Source organism: Monodelphis domestica, chromosome 5 (genome assembly GCF_027887165.1).
Source record: "Monodelphis domestica isolate mMonDom1 chromosome 5, mMonDom1.pri, whole genome shotgun sequence".
Classification (NCBI taxonomy): Eukaryota; Metazoa; Chordata; class Mammalia; order Didelphimorphia; family Didelphidae; genus Monodelphis; species Monodelphis domestica.
Window position 1 is genome coordinate 18,697,569 of NC_077231.1, and position 23,234 is coordinate 18,720,802.

The window sequence follows — 23,234 nt, forward strand, 5'->3', positions numbered from 1 at the left end:
TTTATAGAACTCATTCTTTCCTGTTGAAAGATAAAAATAGAATCTCACCTTCAAAAATGAGACTTTTCTAAATAATATTTTCTAAAAAGCATAATTTAATCAGTATGTATGTACACTATATGTTTAGCAAACCCAAAAAATAACTTTTTAAAGTATCATGCAACCATTACTAATATTATTTATAAGCATCTAGTTAGTATACCATTCTTTCCAATATAAGACAGAAGGTAAGGGTTAAAAAACCCTACTAATAATGACCAAGTTAATCTTAGAAAAGAAGGTTGTAGCAGCTAGAACACTGGGGAAAGTCTTCTGCAATAGGTGAGATTTGAGTTAAGTCTTGAAGGATAGCAGGGAAACTAAAAGTCAAGGATGAGGATACCAGCATATTCTAGGCATGGAAGACAACTGGTACAAAGCGCCATAGTTTCTTTGTCTATAAAATGAAGTGCTGACACTAATTTTAAGTCACAACCCTAAAATTATCTTTACAGCCAAATGTATGATGCAGGGTTATTATAAGAAAATCATTCAATAAACATAAAACATGTCATTGTACAATACCACTACTACTCTCTATTCCTTAATTTAAAAATTCAAATATCATATCTCCATTATAAATAGTAAGAATGTCTTCCTCTTTGATCAATTTTTAAAACATATTTTCTAATGGGAAAAATGAAATTAGACTAAAACTCAAAAAAAAGCATTAAAAAAGCATAAAATTATAGAAGTAAATTCGATCATACAAATACCTGGAAGAGCATGTATGCATCTTTTGCACAGGGCTTCAGGGTACTCACAGAGCGCCTATTACTGTTTCCTTGAACCAGTACTGGCTGCTCCACAACATCTGTAACCAAAAAAGTCAAGTTATAGGAATTAATAACAGCTGGATAGTAAATTGTGGGCCCTTGTATTGATGTAATGGAGCCTAATCAAGATTCATACACTGGCTGTTTGCTTACAGAACATGAATATTAAAAAGTAAGCATTTCCTTGCAAAGTATTTTTAAAATCATTTTCATTATAATTTCAGAGAGATAGTCCTTATTTAAAAAAAAAAAGACAGCATGGAATTATCTGGCACAAAATTCATTTCTAAGGATCCTAACAAAGAAGATTTTACTGTGGTCAATAAATGAAAGCCAGTCTTAACAAGAAAGGACTTACATGGACAACCATTCTACATGGTTTCTGAATGTTAATTTAAAAAAAGTAGAAATATATTAAGTTTACCCACACAATTAATTCCTGTTTCTGTGAGCATTCCTAACATTCCCATGGACTTAATGATTAATTAGTTACTCAAGTTACATCCCTGATAAAGGTTCATTGCTTAATATTGTATTAGAAAGTCTTAAAAAGTGTACAGATTAAGATTCCCTGAAGGAGAACTTTTTCTATTTTATACATAGATATATAAGACACATAAATCAGAGTTTTCTTGGGTTGTTTTTCTGAATGTGACCCAAAAAGTTCGATCTCATTCTCATTCTCTCTCTCCCTCTCCCTCTGTATGCAATATACTAAAAAAGATTAAATAGTTTTTTTAAATTTCCACCTCATGGAACATAATACAACAGAAAGGTGGTACAAATCAAATATGTCAAATCTAATAGAAATACTGCTCAATTAAACAATCAGAAAGTTCAGAAGCCAAAGTTAAACCCAAACAGATCTGTGCAGGAGCTAAAAGGTTTTTTTTGTGGTTTTGTTGTTGTTTGTTTGTTTGTTTTCAGGAAGAGTGAACATTTTTCTGAACAAATTTCACTGTAAACAGTCATCAACATAACCCCCTCAAAGAAAAATATTAAAGGGGGAAGCTGGGTGACTCAGTAGATTGAGAGCCAGGCCTAGAGACAGGAGGTCCTAGGTTCAAACCTGGTCTCAGACACTTCTCAGCTGTGTGACCCTGGGCAAGTCATTTAACCCCCATTGCCTAGTCCTTACCATTCTTCTGCCTTGGAACCAATACACAGTATTGATTCCAAGATGGAAAGTAAGGGTTTTTAAAAAAAAAGAAAAAGAAAAAGATTAATACAAAATGCACAAAAAATGGAAAGCAAAAGAGAACAAGACAAACTCTACACAGGAAAAAATTTTACTTAGTCCATCACTTATTGATTGCATAAAACAGATAAAAATATTAATGATTTTTAATAATAAATGAACTTTTGAACCAATCTATTGCATAGAAAAATAAAGTTGATGTCACTTAGTAACAAGTTAATTCCATATAATTAAAGATGAAGGGAAATATAATTCTATCAATCAAAAAACACATGTTAAAAAAGCATTTTGTTGTTAAGATATCCCAAAACACAAAATGTCACAATATCAATCATTGATAGGAAACCATACTAATAAGAACTTGTCTAACCACAACAAAAAGGAAATTACAGATTTACCTTTATGTCGTTCATCTTCAGCAACCATCCTCTCAAAAACCACAGTAACAACTTGTCGTACAGTAGCAGCAGCAGTATTATTTGTAATATTATCTTTTGTAAAGTGCAGGCGAAAACAAAGAACAATTGCCTGAAAAAGGAATTTTCAGCTAATTAAAATAAAATTTAATATTGTCTGCCCATTTTCTTTTTTCTATCTGAAGTTACAGAAAAATAAATAATTTCTGTTTTTGTATAAGCATTTGGCAAACTTTATAGTAACACACAACTAGGAGAACAAAGACAAGACTGAACTATCTATCTATCTGTCTATCTATCTATCTATCTATCTATCTATCTATCTATCTATCTACATATATATATATATATATATATAGAGAGAGAGAGAGAGAGAGAGACCATTTTTCCCCAATAACATGTAATGACAACTTTTAACATGTTTCCCAAAATTTTGAGATCTAATTTTCTCCCCCACCCTTTCCTCCCTCTTCCCTGAGATGGTAAGCAATTTGACTTAGGTTATACACATGTGATCATGCAAAACATTTCCAACTAAAACATTTTAATTATAGTTTCTCCATTAAAGAGGAATATTCTCTATAAATGTATGTAAAAAATAATATTACATTATTTGTAGGGATATTATGCTCCACATACACATTTTTCAATGGGAGGGAAGAGTTCAGGTGAGGGAACATAATTTACACTTGGGTTGGGGGGAAGGAACCACACAGTCCCTTTGAGCTGAGGCATTGAGGCTCCAAGGTCTGAAGAAAAATCAGCAATAAGAGAAAAAGCTCTCTTATTCCCAGCATTGCTTAGGACATCTCTTAAATACAGCAAGGGATTTGGCAGGGAGGAGATTCCTTAACTCCTACCTTTAGACATTCAACATAAAAGCTCCCTCCTAAACTGCTGGTTATTAATTTTGTAGCATATGCGAAAAATAAGTATGTTACCTGTTCCATTAGAATGAAAGTTCCTTGAGGGTTAGGACTATTTCAGTTTTGTCCTTGTATCCCCAACATATAGTACAGTATCTGATACATAATATACATTTAATGAATGCCAACTGATTGATGTAGGTAGGTTTTGTTCTCAATGCTAGCTTGAAGTTTGTCTAGTACAGTAATGGTGAACCTATATATAGCCCAGGTGCCAAAGATGGCATACAGAGCACTCTCTATGGGCATGCAGTGTCCCCTTGTCCCACCCTCAGCACTCAATTCATTACTAGAAAGGCAGAAGGACTCAGGGGAAGTGATTCCCTCCCCTCTTTCCACCGTGCCTGATATCATTTTTTTCATATCCCCCACCCCTCTGCCCAGCAGCCCAATGGGAATGCACAGGGGGAAAAGTGGGAGGTTCAGACAGGCAGCAGAGTTGGAGAAAGTTAAGCACTCAGCCCATTCCCCTTCCCCTCTCTATACTCACTAAGGACATTTTTCAATTTATCTGCCTCTCTGCCCAGCAGCCCAATGGCAATGCTTTCTCTGTCCTCAGTGTGGGGTAAGGGGGGGAGGCACAGTCCAGCACTCGATGGGGAAGAGGCATGGCACTTGGTCTGGGGTGGGGTGGGGGAACTGTAAGATTTAAAATAGTTGTCTGCCTTAAACTGTGGCAGTTAAAATGGTGGAAGACATAAATTGTGATAGATATAAGAGAGGGTGAGTAAATTTGACTGCAGAAAATATGTTTCACTACAGTGTCTTGGTTTTTAAATCAAATATAAGGTGGTCGCCAGGGAATATATTCCCAAATTATGAATATGCCCAAGTCAACTGGGTTTTATAGAGAATTTAATTAATAATACAATGAGGAATTAAAGAAAAGGAGAAGGAGAGAGAAAAGGAATTAGTGAGAAAAGAATAGGTTGGCCCAGGGCAGGCCTGGCCAACCCAGGCCTAAGCCTTAAGAGAGAAACCAGTCAGTTATCACTCACCACAAGATTTGTCTTAAGCAAGGATATCTGGGGAACAGAGTGTCCCCAGAGGGAGTTCCAGCCAGAGGCAGCCTCCCAAGGGACTTTTTCTCAAGAGATCTTCAAAGGGCCTCCTCCAAAAGGATCTATCTCCAAGGATCCAAGGACCTATGGATTCTTTTTCTTATATAGGGGTTTTTTTCCTATGTCACCTCTCCTAAGTTCTTCCATCTACCAATCACTGTAGATGTTTTCTAAAAGACAGCCCATCTGAATTCCAGCTAAGTCGACTAATCCCCTCAGTAAGTCTGAACCAGAGAAAACACTGCTGTGTGGACTAATTCCCTCAGTAAGTCTGAACCAGAGAAAACACAGCTGAGTCGACTAATCCCATCAAGAGAAAACCTGCCCGACCTTTATAGGTACCTAGCATCCCTTTGTATCAATTCTAAAAACAGGCATGGCTCAAAGAACTCCCTGCCTCATCATAAGCATGGGTCCAAGTATTTAATTGTTTAGCAAGGAGTTTTCTCCCCTAAAGCAGTCTTAAGTATGGGTGGAGTAGAGGTCCTCCCATTTCTGATCCTGGCAAGTTCTTACATCAAAATGGGGAATGTTCCCAGTAGGGAATTATTCCAATTGAGAATTCCCCGATGGGGAAATTTTTAACATTCAAAAGTCTGAGAAATTTCAAGATTTACAGAACAGCACTCCATCTCTAAAAAGTTTGCCATTACTGGTCTAGTAATTTCTGGAACTCCACCTCTGCTCAGCCATACAAAGATTTTCCACACTTACTAATGGCTGGAACTCCTTTAACAGACTATAGGCTCAGATTCAGAGCTAGAAGGGACCTCAGAAATCAGTCTAAGGCTCATTTTACATATAAAAAAATTGAGCCCTAGCACTTAAGTTACCTAACCAATGTCACAAACAGACAGTTGTTAAAGCTTTTCATTTCATTCAATGTTCTCATTAAAACTTATATACTCATACTAACAGGTATTTGTCAATCATATAAATGATTTCAAATCACTTTGAATTTTAAGTAATGTAAAGATAAAGGGAATAAGAGCCAGGAAAGAAAGTAAAGGATTTAAAAAGACTAAGATGAGGAGTAAGCTAAAAAGGATAATGCCACATATATAAAATGATGGGGTTGGACCTTCCAGCTCTTTATCAATGATCTAGGGTCAAGAACAGCTAGTAATTCTTGTTTGGTTAGAACAAGAGTATGTGAAAGGAAGTAACATGAAATACAGATGGAAAATGAAGTTGGAAATCAACTGTGGACGAACATAATGACAAGTGGAATAATTTCAATTTATCCTCCACTGAAGGATTCTGAAGAAGATGATGACAGATTTGGGAGTAATCTGTATAAAAGTAGTGAATAGAGTCATAGGGAGGGCTGAGATAGCCAAGATGGGGGAAGAAATGGGAGAAATAAGAAGGAAAGGGTGAGGGAGGTCTCTAAGAGTTAAAGATACATATACTTAAGAACCCAAAGCTGGAAAATTAACCAATGGAAATCAAAGAGAAATGGTCAGTTAGGTAAAGGAACTGGGAAAAAAAATAGTTCAATTAAAAAAAAATTAAAAATCATGGGCAGCTCTCCTTTTGTATTATGGTTTTAAGCTGAGAAGAGGTATAAGAAAAAAACTATAAAATACTCCTTTTATAACATCAGTACTAAAAAGGCAAAACTGATATCCACCACCACAGCTATGTCATATCAATCAATTGCAATGTTTAGAAGAAACAATGAACCAATGGCCAGTGTGAATCTAGGCACAGGGATAAGTGTTACATGCTCTAATGTAGATGCAGAAAACAGGTTCTTGCCAAAATATAAAATAGTTTAGAATTTCAAAGTAAAATCCTTTTTATTAGATCATCCTTGTTTTCATAACAAAAACCACACAACTATACAACTGTTGTTGGCTTCTTTCTGGGAAGCATTCTCTACACATTATAACTAGAAGTCATGCTATTTTGTACGTGTGTGTGTGTAGTATCCCTTACTACCTATATAACCACAATTAAATTCTTAAATACTTAAATATGACTAGTCACTTAAATTTTCAGATTTCCCAACTAAAAATTAGGGTTGATGATAATACCTACAGCAGGTGTAGATAAGTAGACTCACAAGGTTACTGAGTGTGTTCAATAATAGCAATTTGCAAATTTCAAATTGTTTTATAAATATCAGTTATTGATTACTAAAAACAAGTGATAAAATATGCAGTTAGCCAAAATAATGTCCCCATAAAAGCATCTCTTTCTCCTGAAATTAGTTTTAATTAAATAGAATGTGTTAGAGAAACAATTCAAGGGGGGCAGAAGAGAGTTCCTACCTTAGAGAGTGCTTCATCATGAACTACAGTATTGGTTGTTAAAAGAACAAGAACTGTTTGAAGAAGCTTTAGTTCTTCAAGGCTATTTTCCATCAGCTGCCAAAGCATGTTGATGATATTTCCTGCTGCAGTCTGTAAAAAAGCATACTATGTCAACTGTTATCAATGAAATAAAATATATTTGTGTAAGCCATTTGCAAAACACTGATACTATCTAGAAACTGGAAGGTATTTTAAACAATCATTTATCTCTTTTTATAGGATGCTGAAAGAGACTCCTGGAAGTTAAGTGACCTATTCATGGTCACTCACATAGTAAGTAGCAGAGATGAGATCTGAATATAGGGACTCTACCTGATATTTAAAATACAAAAATCTTTGGGTAAAGAGAAAGTTCACATATAAGTGACTTTCCTTAAAAACTGTTAATGAAAGTTAACATGTTGTAGTAGAAAAAAGACCAGACTTAGAATCCAGAAGACTTTGGGTTCAAGTCTTGCCTCTTACAGTATCTAATAGGTAGATGTCCTGGGGCATAACATTTCTTCTCTCAGGAATTAGGGTGACTCTTTAATATATTAAATAACAAAGCAACTACCAATTTGTCTAAGTTGAAGAAGATTCTATGCCAGGAGCGTCCAACACTAGTTAAATGTTTCACTAATATTATAATGTTATCGGATAGCTATCAGAATAGAATATCTTTCCAACCCAATGGAATACCCACAAAATACCTAGTATTCATTCCTATTTCAGTGCATCCTTTATTATGGATGTCAACTAGATTTGGATAGGCTTAAACTTTCTCCTAGAAAAATATGTAAGTAGCATCTGCTACTCCTAAGTATGGTTGATCATATTTGGACATATTCTACACTTTTCTATGCCAAAGAAAATTGTGCAAATATTGTGCCTCTCTTACCTCAGAAACAACTTCATGTGACATAAGCCTCTGAATGGCTGCAAGACATAGCTGAGTGATCTTTGGTTCCTTAGTTCCACATCCCATTAGGAAAGGCTGAACAACTTCTGAGCTGTTCTCTTTTAAGGCTTTAGAATACATATGAAGAAAACTAGTAAACAATTCATAACTGAACATATTTACTCAATAATTAGTAAGCAGTGATATCCCCAATTAAAATAATTTCTTAAAAAATAATTTTTTTTAAAAAGCTCATTACAGTAATAAGAATATTGTACTTGAAATCAGGAGGTCTAGGTTTGAATTCTCAGCACCACTGTTTGGCACTGGACAATTTAATCTTTTTTGTGATGCAGTGAAAGGAAAATTGTTTTTTGTTGCTTTTATATTATTGATCATAAACCAAGTGATTACATATAATCCTTTAGATAACTGCAACTATGATTACACAGTTAGATCCACTAATAATGATTAACTATATATAGTTTTATACATATATAATAGATAATAGATAATTAACTATAGTATTAGAAAGGATATAATTTGGTATATTAAAATATTATAACTAACTAACTAGATTAAGAGCTTTTGATGAATGAATAAAAGCTCTAGGTCTGTGTGGTTATCTTAGGAAGCTGAAATTCATGCAGATGGAGTTATGCTCATTTGGGATAGTGAGTACACAACTGACCTAATGAGGTCATTGTCTGATTCTGTGAAGATTTTTGCCAACTACAGGGTCCCCAAAATATTATGGCCAAGAAAGGTCACTTTGATCTAACCCTTGCCAGAAGTAATATGATCATTCTGGAAGAGTAATTAAATTTTCTTATCTTAACCTTATACTGGAATTTAGGACTCTGAATAAAATGTTCCAAACCCTTGTTACCAAATGCCATAGCACATTTCTTAATGACTTATGCTAATTAACTGTCAAAGCCTATAAAATGGGGAAGGTGTCACAGACTAGGTGTGGTGAGACCTCTAACTTTAATTTCCCACAATTAAAGTTTGGATCTTCAGTTCAGAATGATGGCCCAGCAACTTCCTCACCAAAATGAATACTAGACAGAAGGAGCCCTAAAGGAGTCCTTTCGAGTTCTAAAAGGCTCTGATTCTATAAAAACTAAAAACCTTTGGTAGGAAGAGCAGTAGATTCTGAAAGAAATCATTGAGATTTTTCATTTTCTATTTATATTTATTGTCCACATTCTGTCCCTTCCAAAATGACCTATCCTGAGCTTTCCTTTGGAGGAACACTCTATTCCCTACTTTTTTTTATTGCAGAGAAGAGATCATAAAGTCATAATTTTAAGATATAAAACAATATTATAATAGAAATTTTAAAAAAAGGAAAATTCTTGAGACTTCATCACCATCAAATTAGTGAACTAAATAATGGATATCTCTCCAGCCATAATGCTAATATTATGCTTAAAGAGCATAGTGTCACTTAAGAACTAAATAGACATTATATATCATAAAGCAAAAAGAGCCATCTAAAACACAAACAAAATAACATTTAAAGAGCAACTCAAAAATAGAGTGAAGAATAGGATGCAGGGTGCTGTTACCAAAAAAATTATGACAAACATGGTAAGAAAACATCTAAGTAAAAAGTAATTTAATCTGGATGGGACTTGGGTCATTTAGGGAAAGAAGAGAAATATTAAATATTGAACACTGAACTCACTGGCTTTTAAATTTATGGACAAGGAACTTGTTCAACCTTCTTTTGAACTTTGTTCCAAAAATATAAAACAGCAAATATCTGAGTTCTATTTCAAGGCTTGTTGAAGAGGATAGATAGAAAAATAAAGTGACAATACACATAGATACAAAAAGACAAATATAAAAAGGGAAAAATTGAAAACACCACAGAATTTGGAGTCATGGGGCTTGAGTTTGAATACTGATTCTGCTATTTATATCTGTAGGAGTTTGAACAAGTCATTTAACCTCTTAGAGGCTCAGTTTTCAGATCTGTAAGAAAGGACTGAGCCAGATTCTCTATTAGGTACCTTCTAGCTCTAAATTCTATTAAATAAAACTTATTTTTATAAAGTGAATTATATTTGAAATGGTCATCAAATGAATTTATCTTACTCCCCCTTTAAAGATGACCTATAATGAAAGATTTGGTTGAGAAAATTATCAATCATGTGAAAGGTTGCTCCAAATCAGTATGAAGAGAAATTTATCCTCAATTGACAAATGGTCAAAGGATATGTACAGGCAGTTTTCAGATGAAGAAATCAAAGCTATAAATAATAATGAAAAATGTTTTAAACTCCTCTTGATTAGAGAAATGTATATTAAAATAATTCTCAGGTATCATATCACATATATTCAATTGGCCAATATGACAATAAAGGAAAATGATAAATGATGGAAGAGATGTGGCAAAATTGGGACAGTAATGGTGGAGTTGTGAACCAATTCAATCATTATGGAGGGCAATTTGGAATTATGCCCAAAGATCTTAAAAAAAAAATGCGTACTTTTGATCCATTAATATGACTACTAGGTCTGTATCCCAAAAAGTTTTTTTTTTTAAATTGGAAAAGGACTTGTTTGTACAACAATCTTTATAGCAGCTCTTTTTGTGGTGGCAAAGAATTTTAAACTAAACCCTCAATTGGGGGATGGCTGAACAAATAGAGATATATGATGGTGATAGAATACTATTATGCTGTAAGGAATGATAAACGGGAAGAAGACCTACAAGGAATTGATGCAGAGTGAAATAAGCAGAACTAGGAAAACATTGTACAAAGTAATAGCAACATTGGAGAATGATCAAATGCAACAGACGTAACTACTAACAGCGATACAACGAACAATTGAGGACAATTCTGAGGGACTCATGACAAAGATTGCTATCTACCTCCAGAGAAAGAACTGTTGGAGTAGGAATACAGATGAAAGCATATGATTTCTCACTTGTTTGTTCGTGGATATGTTGTGGAGTTTTGGTTTTATAAGATATTAGCTTACAAAAATGAATAATATGGAAATTTGAAAAAAGAGAAATGTAAATGAAAACTCTTAAGTTTTTACCTCAAAACCAGCAAATTGGCAAAAATAGCAAAAGATAGTAATAATCAGTGCTGAAGGGTTTGTGGAATGAGGAGCAGGAAAGTAACAAGCATTTATTAAATGACTTCTATGTGTCTGGCACTGTCATTTCGTTTTCACAGCAACCCTGATAAGCAGGCATTTGTTATCCCAATTTTTTTTTAGTTGAAAATGAGTCAAAAGTTTAAGTGACTTGTCCATGATAACATAGTTAAGTAGCTGAAGTCAGTCTTCCAGATTCCGGGTCCAGTGCTCTTTGTATTCTGCTGCCTACCTGTGACCCCAGTAATACACTAATGGTCACTGTGAATTGGTCCAAACATTCTAAAAAGTGACTAATTTCCATTCCCCAAACTGGAAAGCAGTCTAACTGAAAAATTATGTGTCTCAAATCTTTACATCCTATATCTTAATCATCCTTTACTTCTTAAACTCAAAGTGGACACATGACCTAAAAGAAAGATCATAGGGATAAGGATAAAGACATAAATTTCACTGGTATAAAGATTCTCTAAAGAATGAGGAAACGTGTCTGCACATTTTCTGTAATTTATAGATTCAGAGAGCTGCCCAGGACATTTTTAGATTAAATAACTTGCCCCAAATCACATGGCCGGTATAGGCCTTCCTAGATAGCTTTACTCTTGTCACTACTCCATGTTTTCACATATTAATGATTATTTCATTTTTTCAAACATATTTCACAACTCTAGTTAGGGTCAAATTCATGGTCACGTCACATTGTTTATGTGAAATTAAAAAGCTTTTGCACAAACAAAATGAATATAATATGGAAAACTATGGAAAAGAAACATCTTTGTATCAAATATCCCTGATAGTATCCAAGATACACAGACAACAGAAATATTTAAAAACAAAAGCCAATTCTTTCCAAAGAAGTCAAAGAATATGAACCAGCAATTCTTAAAAGAAGAATATCAAACTATTAACAATCATTTGGAAGACTCCTCCAAATCAAAATTCAACCCCATGCTAAACAAATTGATAAAAGATGATATTATTCAATGTTGGGGAAATTGTGGAAATGCAACGTAATTAATGCATTGTTGCTGGAGCATTGCATTAATCCAAATATTCAAGAAAGTATTTTGTAATCATGCAAAGAAAGTAACTAACATGATTATACCCTTTGATTCAGAGATTCCACTACCAGGTATATATCTCAAAGAAGTCAATGACAAAAAGAAGGATCACATACCACAAATATCACATAATATTTATAGCAGCACTTTTGGTGGGAACAAAGAACTGGAAACTAATCGACACCACTGACTGGAGAATGGCTAAAGAAACACTGATTCACAAATGTAATTGAATATTATTGTTAATAATATTCATAAAAATATTCATAATAATAAATTAAGAAATAAAGAAGATAAATACTCAGAAGTATGTAAAGATATATGTCAATTTTGGTGGGAACAAAGAACTGGAAACTAATCGACAACACTGACTGGAGAATGGCTAAAGAAACACTGATTCACAAATGTAATTGAATATTATTGTTAATAATATTCATAAAATATTCATAATAATAAATTAAGAAATAAAGAAGATAAATACTCAGAAGTATGGAAAGATATATGTCAACTGATACAAAATGAAATAAGTAGTACTAGGAAAACTGTACACAAATACAATAGTATCTCATTTTATCCTTCTAATCACCTGGGAGACAAATGCTACCATTATCCCCATTTTAAAGATGGGGAAACCAAAATTGGGCAGAAGTTAAATTAATTGCTGTAACAATCTAGGGAACATTAAAGGACAGATTTAAATTCAGATCTTTCTGACTCCAGGTTCAGCACTCTATCTACAAAACCACCCAGCACACACATGCACATGCATATGCACATGTGCGACACACATTGAAAGGAAACAACAAAACAATCCAAGCAGAAGGCTAAAAAATGATCATGATCAAGCTCAGCCCCCAAGAAAATGAGAAAGTACCCCTTGCCCACCCCCACTGACTTTAAGAAGTTAAAGACTAAAAGCATGAAAGATGGCAGCCTAGAAGGAGCAGAAGTTCAGACCTCTGAATACCCTTCCTAACTGATCACAAACTGAATGCACCTAGGGGACTGAAAAACAAACTTAACAAGACAGAGCCAAGGAACACTCCTGCTGGACTTAATTCAAAAGGCACGCCTCCCCCCCAAACCAGAATCCGAGAATACTCAGGATTAAGCGGAAGACAGAAGGAAGGTCCCAGGACCCATCACCCCCACCCAACCAGAGCGCTGAGACTCCAGTGGCACCGGGAACTTCTGGGCGGGCAAAGGTGCTAGTCTGGAGGGCTGACCTTGGGAGCAGGGCTGTGCCAAGTTCAGAGTGGCCAACACAGATGGCAGGGGAGGAGCTAGAGAGGGACCATAGACCTGGCAAGCGGGGCAGAGCTGTGGAGATCCATTTGCTCCAGCCTTCCAGAAGGTTTTGGACTCAGAGCACACCCAGCCCAACTAAGCTGAACTTAATCCCATCAAAAGTCTCCAGAACTCAGGGAAGCCCAGGCTCCATACCCATCCTCATTGACTGCTGGACTTTAATCCAATCAAAAGCCTCCAGAGGACAGGGAAACTCAAATTCCAACAAACCTCTACCAGAGACTACACCGAGAGATCTCCTGTTAAAGCTTCAAGAGGGGAGACTGACAGAAGCCCCCAAAACCAAAAAAATGAGAGGAGCAAGAGCACAGACAAATACGGGGAGTAAAGAAGGGGTGAATTTGAGCAAACAACAGAAAAAGAAGAAAGAAACTACAATAGATAGCTTCTACTCAGCAAACGGAACAGAGGGGGCGAGATCAGCAAATGATAAATCAGAAATCCCAGCAAACTGGATACAGGCTGTGGAAGGACTCAAAACATAATTAAGAGAGGCTGAAGACATTTGGGAAAAGAACTTAAAAAATTAAGATAAATCATCTGGAAACAGAGGCACTTGAACTAAAAGGGGAAAATAGTGTCTTGAAAGCCAAAATCAACCAGCTGAAAATGAGGCAAAGGAGATGAAAGATGACTGTCAAAGAAAATCAGACCAGAAGGAAAAGGATGACCAAAAAGCAAGGGATGAAATCTAGTCTTTAAGAACCAGAATAAAACAACTGGAATTAAGTGACCTCACAAGGCAGCAGGGCACAATAAAACAAAATGAAAAGAATGAAAAAATTGAGGAAAATATGAAGCATCTCATTCACAAAACAGACGATTTAGAAAATCGTTCGAACTCTAATGCAAATACTATCAACAAAGCAATGGGTTCAAATCAAGAAAACATCTAATGCCCAGTGGACTTACGCGTCGGCTATGGGGGGGGGGGGGGGAGGAAAAGAAAATGATCTATGTCTTTAAGGAACAATGCTTGGAAATGATCAAATAAAATATATTTTAAAAAAAAAAGAAAGAAAGAAAATCGTTCGAGAAGAGGTAATTTAAGAATCATTGGTCTACCAGAAGACCATAACAAAAGGAAAAGCCTGGACATAATACCACAGGAAATTATTCAGGAAAAATGCCCCGATATCCTAGAACAAGAGGGGAAAGTGGAGATTGAAAGAATACACAGATCACCTACTGTATTTAATCCTCAACTGACAACACCCAGGAATGTTATAGCCAAATTCAAAAACTATCAGACCAAAGAAAAGATATTACAAGTGGCCAAGAAGAAGCCATTCAGATACCACGGAAACAAAGTGAGGATAATGCAGGATCTGACTGCATCCACACTGAAGGACCAAAAGGCATGGAATATGATATTCCGGAAAGCAAGGGAATTAGGTCTACAACCAAAAATAAAATACCCATCAAAACTGACTATATTCTTACAGGGGAAAGTATGGTCATTCAACACAATAGAAGAATTCCAAGCACTCGTAAGGAAAAGACTGGACCTGAACAGAAAATCTGATGTCCAAGCACAGAACTCAAGAGAATCATCAAAAGATAATTTAAAAAGAAGGGAAAAAGAAAAACAAAACAAAACAACAAAAATAAATTTTTAAGAGACTCATTAAGTTAAAATGATATGTATCCCTATCAGAAAAGAGGTCACTGGTAACTCTTAAAAACTGTTGCTATCACCTGGGCAGCTAGAAGAATTACACTTAGGCGGAACAGTGACAAACTGTGTATGATGAAAGGACAAGACTTAAATACGTATATAGATATATGCATGCATAAATACATATATATGGGTGTGTATAGGTATGTATATATATATATATATATACAGAGCTAAAAAAGAGATTAATATTAAAAGAAATTAGAAAAGAAACAAATGGGGTAAATTTATATGTCACAAAGAAGTCATGGCGGGAGGGGGCAGAACATCGATACACTGCAAGGGTAAAGAGGTTGGAGATAGGAAATACTCAACTCTTGCTTTGAAACTGACCCAAAGAGGGAAGAACAATCCAATCCATTGGGGAGGAGAATAAATTTGCGCTCTATAGGGGAGTAGAAGGGTAAAAAACGGACTGGTGGGGAGGGAAGCAATACAAGGGTGGGAGAGTGGGGGGGGAGCAATTTTAAAAAGACTACAGGGGAAAATAAGGGATGGAATAAGAAGGGAGGGGGTAGAAAGGGAAGTAAAATAAAGGTGGGAACTAGGGGGACTGATTATAAACAAACATTGGTGTAGAAGGAAATAGTGAAAGAAGAAAAGGCAGGACCAGGAGTAGAAATCAAAATGCTGGGAAATACACAACTAGTAATCATAACTCTGAATGTGAATGGAATGAACTCACCCATAAAATGCAAGAGAGTAGCAGAGTGGATTAGAATCCAAAACCCTACCACATGCTGTCTACAAGAAACAGACATGAGGAAGGTAGATACACATAGGGTGAAAGTAAGAGGATGGAGCCAAATTTATTTGGGCATCAACTGATAAAAAGAAGGCAGGAGTCTCAATCGTGATATCTGACAAAGCCAAAGTAAAAATAAATCTAATTAAAAGAGATAGGGAAGGTAATTACATCCTGATAAAAGGCAATATAGACAATGAGGAAATATCTGTACTCAACATGTATGCACCAAATGGCATAGCATCCAAATTTCTAAAGAAGAACCTAGAGGAACTCAAGGACGAAATAGACAGAAAAACTCTACTAGTGGGAGACTCTATCATTTCCTCTATCAGAACTAGATAAATCAAACCAAATAATAAATAAGAAAGAGGTAAGAGAAATGAATGAAATCTTAGGAAAAAGAGTCAGTAGACATGTGGAGAAAAATAAATAGGGACAAAATGGAATACACCTTCTTTTCAGCAGCACATGGGAACATTCACAAAAACTGACCATGTATTAGGGCACAAAAACATTGCAAACAAGTGCAAAAGGGCAGAAATAATAAATGCAACCTTCTCAGACAACAATGCAATGAAAATAATAATTAGTAAGGGTACATGGAGAGATAAATCAAAAATTAATTGGAAATTAAACAATATGATTCTCCAAAACCAGTTAAAGAACAAATAGTAGATACAATTAATAACTTCATTGAAGAAAATGACAATAATGAGACATCCTTTCAAAACCTATGCGATGCAGCCAAAGCAGTATTCAGGGGGAAATTGATATCCTTGAGTTCATATGTAAACAAATTAAGAAAGGCAGAGGTCAATGAATTGGGCATGCAAATTAAAAAACTAGAAAGTGAACAAATTAAAAATCCTCAGATGAAGACGAAATTAGAGATACTAAAAATCAAAGGAGAAATCAATAAAATTGAAAGTCAAAGAACTATTGATTTAATAAATAAGACAAGAAGCTGGTACTTTGAAAAAACAAATAAAATAGACAAAGTACTAGTCAGTCTAATTAAAAAAAGGAAAAAATAAACCAAATTGACAGTATCCAAGATGAAACAGGATACCTCACCTCTAATGAAGAGGAAATTAAGGTAATCATTAAAAATTATTATGCCCAGTTATATGGCAATAAATATGGCAATCTAGGTGATATGGATGAATACTTACAAAAATATAAATTGCCTAGACTAAAAGAGGAAGAAATAAATTACCTAAACAACCCCATATCCGAATAAAAAATTGAACAAGCCATCAAGGAACTCCCTAAGAAAAAATCCCCAGGGCCGGATGGATTCACAAATGAATTCTATCAAACATTCAAAGAACAGATAATCCCAATATTATACAAACTATTTGACAGAATAAGCCAAGAAGGGGTTCTACCAAATTCTTTTTATGACACAAACATGGTACTGATCCCAAAGCCAGGCAGGTTAAAAACAGAGAAAGAAAACTATAGGCCAATCTCCCTAATGAATATAGATGCAAAAATCCTAAATAGGATACTAGCAAAAAGACTCCAGCAAGTCATCGAAAGGGTTATCCACTATGATCAGGTAGGATTCATACCAGGAATGCAAGGATGGTTCAATATTAGGAAAACCATCCACATAATTGACCATATTAACAAGCAAACCAACAAAAATCACATGATTATCTCAATAGATGCTGAAAAAGCCTTTGATAAAATACAACACCCATTCCTACTTAAAAGCCTAAAAAGTATAGGAATAGAAGGGCCTTTCCTAAAAATAATAAACAGTATATATCTAAAACCATCAGCAAACATCATCTTCAATGGGGATAAACTCGAAGCCTTCCCAATAAGATCAGTAGTGAAACAAGGATGCAAATTCCTTGGCAACCATAAATTAATATTATGTCAATCTTCAAAGGTGATTTCACTATAACAAAACACTAGCAATAGCAATTAGAGAAGAAAAAGAAATTGAAGGTGTTAAAATTGGTAATGAGGAGACCAAGATGTCACTTTTTGTGGATGATATGATGATTTACTTAAAGAATCCTAAATAATCAACCAAAAAGCTAGTCAAAATAATCAACAAGTTTAGCAAAGTTGCAGCATACAAAATAAACCTGCATAAGTCATCAGCATTTCTATATATCTCCAATCCAACTCAGCAGCAAGAATTAGAAAGGGAAATTCCATTTAAAATCAACCTAGAGCAATATAAAATACTTAGGAATCTATCTGCTGAGACAAACATAGGAACTATATGAACACAACTACAAAACACTCTCCACACAACTAAAACTAGATCTAAACAATTGGAAAAACATTGCTCATGGCTGGGACGAGCTAACATAATAAAAATGACCATCCTACCCAAACTTATCTATTTAGTGCCATACCCATAGAACTTCCAAAAAACAATTTTACTGAATTAGAGAAAACCATAACAAAGTTCATTTGGAAGAAAAAAGGATCAAGGATATCCAGGGAAATCATGACAAAAAATGCAAAGGAAGATGGCCTTGCAGTCCCAGATCTCAAACTATATTAAAAAGCAGTGGTCATCAAAACAATTTGGTACTGTAAGATTTAAAATGGTTGATGTTGTAAACTGTAGTGAGTTAAAATGGTGGAAGACATAAATTGTGATAGATATAAGAGAGAGTGAGTAAATTTGACTGCAGAAAATATGTTTCACTACAGTAATTTGGTTTTTAAATCAAATATAAGGTGGTTGCCAAGGAATATATTCCCAATTATGAATATGCCCAAGTCAACTGGGTTTTATAGAGAATTTAATTAATAATACAATGAGGAATCAAAGAAAGAGAGGAAGAGAGAAAAGGTATAAGTATGAAGGGCCTTAAGCCAACATGGCCTAGACCTGAGTCTTAAGAGAGAGAGAATCAGTCAGTTTTTTATCACTCACCACAAGATTTGTCTTAAGCAAGGATGTCTAGGGAACAGAGTCTCCCCAGAGGGAGTTCCAGCCAGAGTCGGCCTCCCAAGGGACTTCTCAAGAGATCTTCAAAGGGCCTCCTCCAAAAGGATCTATCTCCAAGGATCCCTTGCTCAAGAGATTCTTTTTCTTAGATAGGGGGTTTTTTCCTATGTCACCTCCCCTAAGTTCTTCCATCTACCAATCACCATAGATGATTTCTAAAAGACAGCTCATCTGAATTCCAGCTAAGTGGACTAATCTCAGTAAGTCTGAACCAGAGAAAACACTGCTGTGTGGACTAATCCCCTCAGTAAGTCTGAACCAGAGAAAACACAGCTGAGTCGACTAATCCCATCAAGAGAAAACCTGCCCGACCTTTATAGGTACCTAGCATCCCATTGTATCAATTCTAAAAACAGGCATGGCTCAAAGAACTCCCTGCCTCATCATAAGCATGGGTCCAAGTACTTTCATTGTTTAGCAAGGAGTTTTCTCCCCTAAAGCAGTCTTAAGTACGGGTGGAGTAGAGGTCCTCCCATTTCTGATCCTGGCAAGTTCTTACATCAAAATGGGGAATGTTCCCAGTATGGAATTTGTTCCAATGGAGGATTCCCCTATGAGGAAATTTTTAACATTCACAAGTCTGAGAAATTTCAAGATTTACAGTACTGGCTGAGAGAAGGAAAGGAGGATCAGTGCAATAGACTTGGGGTAAATGATCTCAGCAAGACAGTCTATGACAAACCCAAAGACCCCAGTTTTGGGGACAAGAATCCACTATTTGATAAAAAGTGTTGGGAAAATTGGAAGACAGTGTGGGAGAGATTGGATCAACACCTCACACCCTACACCAAGATAAACTCAGAATGGGTGAATGACTTGAATAAAAAGAAAGAAACTATAAGTAATTTAGGTTAACACAGAATAGTATACATGTCAGACCTTTGGGAAGGGAAAGATTTTAAAACCAAGTAAGATTTTGAAAGAGTCACAAAATGTAAAATAAATAATTTTGACTACATTAAATTAAAAAGTTTTTGTACAAACAAAACCAATGTAACCAAAATGAGAAGGGAAGCAACAAATTGGGAAACAATCTTCATAACAAAAACCTCTGACAAAGGTCTAATTACTCAAATTTATAAAGAGTTAAACCAGTTACACAAAAAATCAAGTCACTCTCCAATTGATGGGCAAGGGACATGAATAGGCAGTTTTCAGTTAAAGAAATCAAAACTATTAATAAGCACATGAAAAAGTGTTCTAAATCTCTTATAATCAGAGAGATGCAAATCAAAACAACTCTGAGGTATCACCTCACACCTAGCAGACTGGCCAACATGACAGCAAAGGAAAGTAATGAATGCTGCAGGGAATGTGGCAAAGTGGGGACACTAATTCATTGCTGGAGGAGTTGTGAATTGATCTAACCATTCTGGAGGGCAATTTGGAACTATGCCCAAAGGGCGCTAAAAGACTGTCTGCCCTTTGATCCAGCCAATAGCACTGCTGGGTCTGTACCCCAAAGAGATAATAAGGAAAAAGACTTGTACAAGAATATTCATAGCTGTGCTCTTTGTGGTGGCCAAAAATTGGAAAATGAGGGGATGCCTTTCAATTGGGGAATGGCTGAACAAATTATGGTATATGTTGGTGATGGAATACTATTTTGCTCAAAGGAATAATAAAGTGGAGGAATTCCATGGGGACTGGAACAACCTCCAGGAAGTGATGCAGAGCGAAAGGAGCAGAACCAGGAGAACATTGTACACAGAGACTGATACACTGTGGTACAATCGAAGGTGATGGACTTCTCCATTAGTGTCAATGCAATGTCCCTGAACAATCTGCAGGGATCTAAAAAATACTATCCACAAGCAGAGGATAAACTGTGGGAGTAAAAACACCGAGGAAAGGCAACTGCTTGACTAAGGGGTGCAGGAGATATGATTGCAGAGAGACTCTAAATGAACACCCTAATGCAAAAACCAATAACATGGAAATGAGTTCAGATTGAGGACACATGTGATACCCAGTGGAATCGTGTGTCAGCTAGGGGAGGGGTGGAGGAGGAAATTAAAATGATCTCTGTTTCCAATGAATAATGTATGAAAATGACCAAATAAAATAATGTTTAAAATCTAAAAAAAATTTTTTAAAGAATTTACATTAAAAAAAAAAGACTAGGAGTATGAAATGCATAAAAATATAAAATTTTTTTCCTGTTGGTTAGTTTTGCAGCACAGCTTTTCCCCTCATTTTTATTCTTTGTTTAAAGGACTGGGTTGGGGTAGCGGGTGGGATATAGGTTACAAAGGGAAATGAATTTAAAAAATAAAATGTCCATACCTTCTGACCCAAAGATCTCACTGCAAAGCACAAATTCTAAGTCAAAGATAGAAAGTGCCAACATATGCCAAAAATTTCATAGTAATGGTTTTTCTTTTCTTAAATCCCTTACCTTCTATCTCAAAATCAATACTTTATATTGGTTCCAAGGCAGAAGAGTGGTAAGGGCTAGGCTAAGGGGTTAAGTGACTTGCCCAGGGTCAGACAGAGAGGAAGTGTATTAAACCATATTTGAATCCTGGGCCTCCCCATCTCTAGATCTGGCTTTCAATCAAATGAGTCACCTAGCCCCTAAAAGCATTTTTTATTAAAGCAAAAAACTGGGAAAAAAATCATGCCTACACACTAGGGAATAATTAAGCAAATGGTGGTACATGAATGTAATGGAGTATTACTGGGCCATAGAAACAATACAGTGAAGCATAGAAAAATTTATATGAATAGATGCAAAGACAACTAGAAAAACAACTTACACAGTGACTACAATATAGTGAAAGAACAATAACAACCCAGTACAATATGTAATTGTAATAATAAGACTTTGTTGAAGAAAAGAGAAAATGGGCTCCCCTCCCTTCTGTGCAGAAGGGATTTCTATGGCTATGGAACACTGTAAGCTGTCAGACTAGGCTCATATGTTCTTCAGTTTTGTAAGCTGCTCTTTACCATTTTTTTTAATGAGAGAGGAAAAAGGAAGAATATATTAGGAAGTGACAATAACGTACAAAGATAATAAAAACATAAAAGGGTGAAGCTAGGCCTTTAAGAAAATACAAGTAAGAAAAGCATGTGTCTAGGCCCAGAGAGCCTATTCACAACCACTCACATCTTGCCTGCTAGGTGGAGAGCCGCATGTGCTCCAAAGCGGAAGTAGGAAAAGAGACCCAGTAGCCTTTACAGCCAGGTTAAATAGAAATTTTTGACCTCGCCCAGGTGGAAATCTCAGTGGGATCAGAGGGCATTCTGGAAGCTAGCAAGGACACTTGGGGATTGGAGTCCTGGATTCAAATCTCCATTTTTACATCCCTCCCTTTACCACCCTTCTTCTGAAACCTGTGGCTTTGCCTCTCCCCCCTGACTGGACTCTGAAATTTATGAGGAAATACTCTTTTCTCTTCCTTTCTCAAGTAAGGGGGTTTATTGGGAACAACAGGATGGAGAACTGAGGTAAGATGAGGTGAAAGGAATGAGGGTTTCCCTAATCTACAATGAGGGATAGGAGGATTATAGGAAATGTCAGTCCTATCACAGCTGTGACACAAAAGACTGTCAAGGAGATGGAGGATAACTGTTTAATCTTCTTTCTTCTTTCAATTACACAAAGCCATCAACAAAAGGTTAATTTCTTCTCAGCCTAGCTCCAGAAGCCCCTCCAAGGGTCCTTCAGCCTAGGACAGAAGCTAACATGGATCCAATCCAGTTCAGTGCTTCTTCCCCCTTCAGCCTGGTTTACCTCCAACTGACTTTCCTGGGAACGTCCTATTTGGAATCTTCACCTTGCCTGACAGATGAGGTCCCCAGCTTTCTGTTTTGCATGCATGAAGATCTCTCTTCCTTCATGCCTCTTCCATATTCCCCCCTTTTTTCCTTCAAAAAAAAATGCACCTTGCATTTTTTAATGATACTTACCTTTAGTATAATTCTATCTATGTATTCTCAACTCTGTACTATCTGAAATATACCTTTACCTTCCCAAAATAACAACATCCTAACTAAACTTAGCTATTCTGTCTACCTAGATGCTAAGCTAAGAGTGGGTATGGGAAAGTGGTTTAGGTAAGGGATTTACATGAACATAGTTATTTCATAACAATCCTGTAACAAGTTTTCAAATCATTCCAACAATTTCTCTAACATTCAGAATATGCAATTGTCCTATTTCCTAATATCTATAAATTTAACCAAGAAAATTCCTACCACCAACAAATACTAACTTACAATAACAATGCAATCTAACTTCTATACTTAAGAACTTGAATGTCTGTCTCTCTACTTCCATAAGACTTATAAAAATTCACTAGGCTGTCACTATTGTTAGTAGTTAGAATATTAATAAACTATACCAATAAAGTTAGCTTGTTAGTCAGTTAGTATTCACAAGTGTACATAATTCTAGATTTCTGTGCAAACTCATGCAGATGAATTTTCCATAAATATTTATCAGCGTCTTTTTGTTATGCAACTATGCATGTTGTATACTTACCCATTCCATGAATTATCTTCCTTTTCTATGTAGGATGTGTCTGCATATATGTGATGTTAATATGTATGATGCATTCTTACATATCTTTATGATCAAAAGTCCAAAATTTAAAAGTTCCAAAGTCCTTCCATGTCCTTTTATGTTGCTTGTAGAAACACTTTCTTCCTCTCTGGTCAGCATATGACTCTTCTGTGTTCTTTCACTTTTGATTGAAGACTTGTGTTTTTCAAATC

The 23,234-nt window shown here is 35.6% G+C and overlaps 1 protein-coding gene across 2 annotated transcripts in view; it reads right to left on the bottom strand.

Annotated features, from left to right (window-relative positions):
* The window catches only part of MON2 (MON2 homolog, regulator of endosome-to-Golgi trafficking), a 170,953-nt gene that overhangs the window by 117,456 nt on the left and 30,263 nt on the right, over nucleotides 1–23,234 (bottom strand). For both annotated transcript variants that reach the window (XM_001363454.5, XM_001363373.5), the window contains exons 3-6: nucleotides 7,615–7,742; nucleotides 6,693–6,824; nucleotides 2,412–2,541; nucleotides 756–853 (exon numbers count right to left, since the gene is read on the bottom strand). In XM_001363454.5, coding sequence (XP_001363491.1) covers nucleotides 756–853; nucleotides 2,412–2,541; nucleotides 6,693–6,824; nucleotides 7,615–7,742 — 488 coding nt within the window. The remainder of the gene's footprint in view (nucleotides 1–755; nucleotides 854–2,411; nucleotides 2,542–6,692; nucleotides 6,825–7,614; nucleotides 7,743–23,234) is intronic.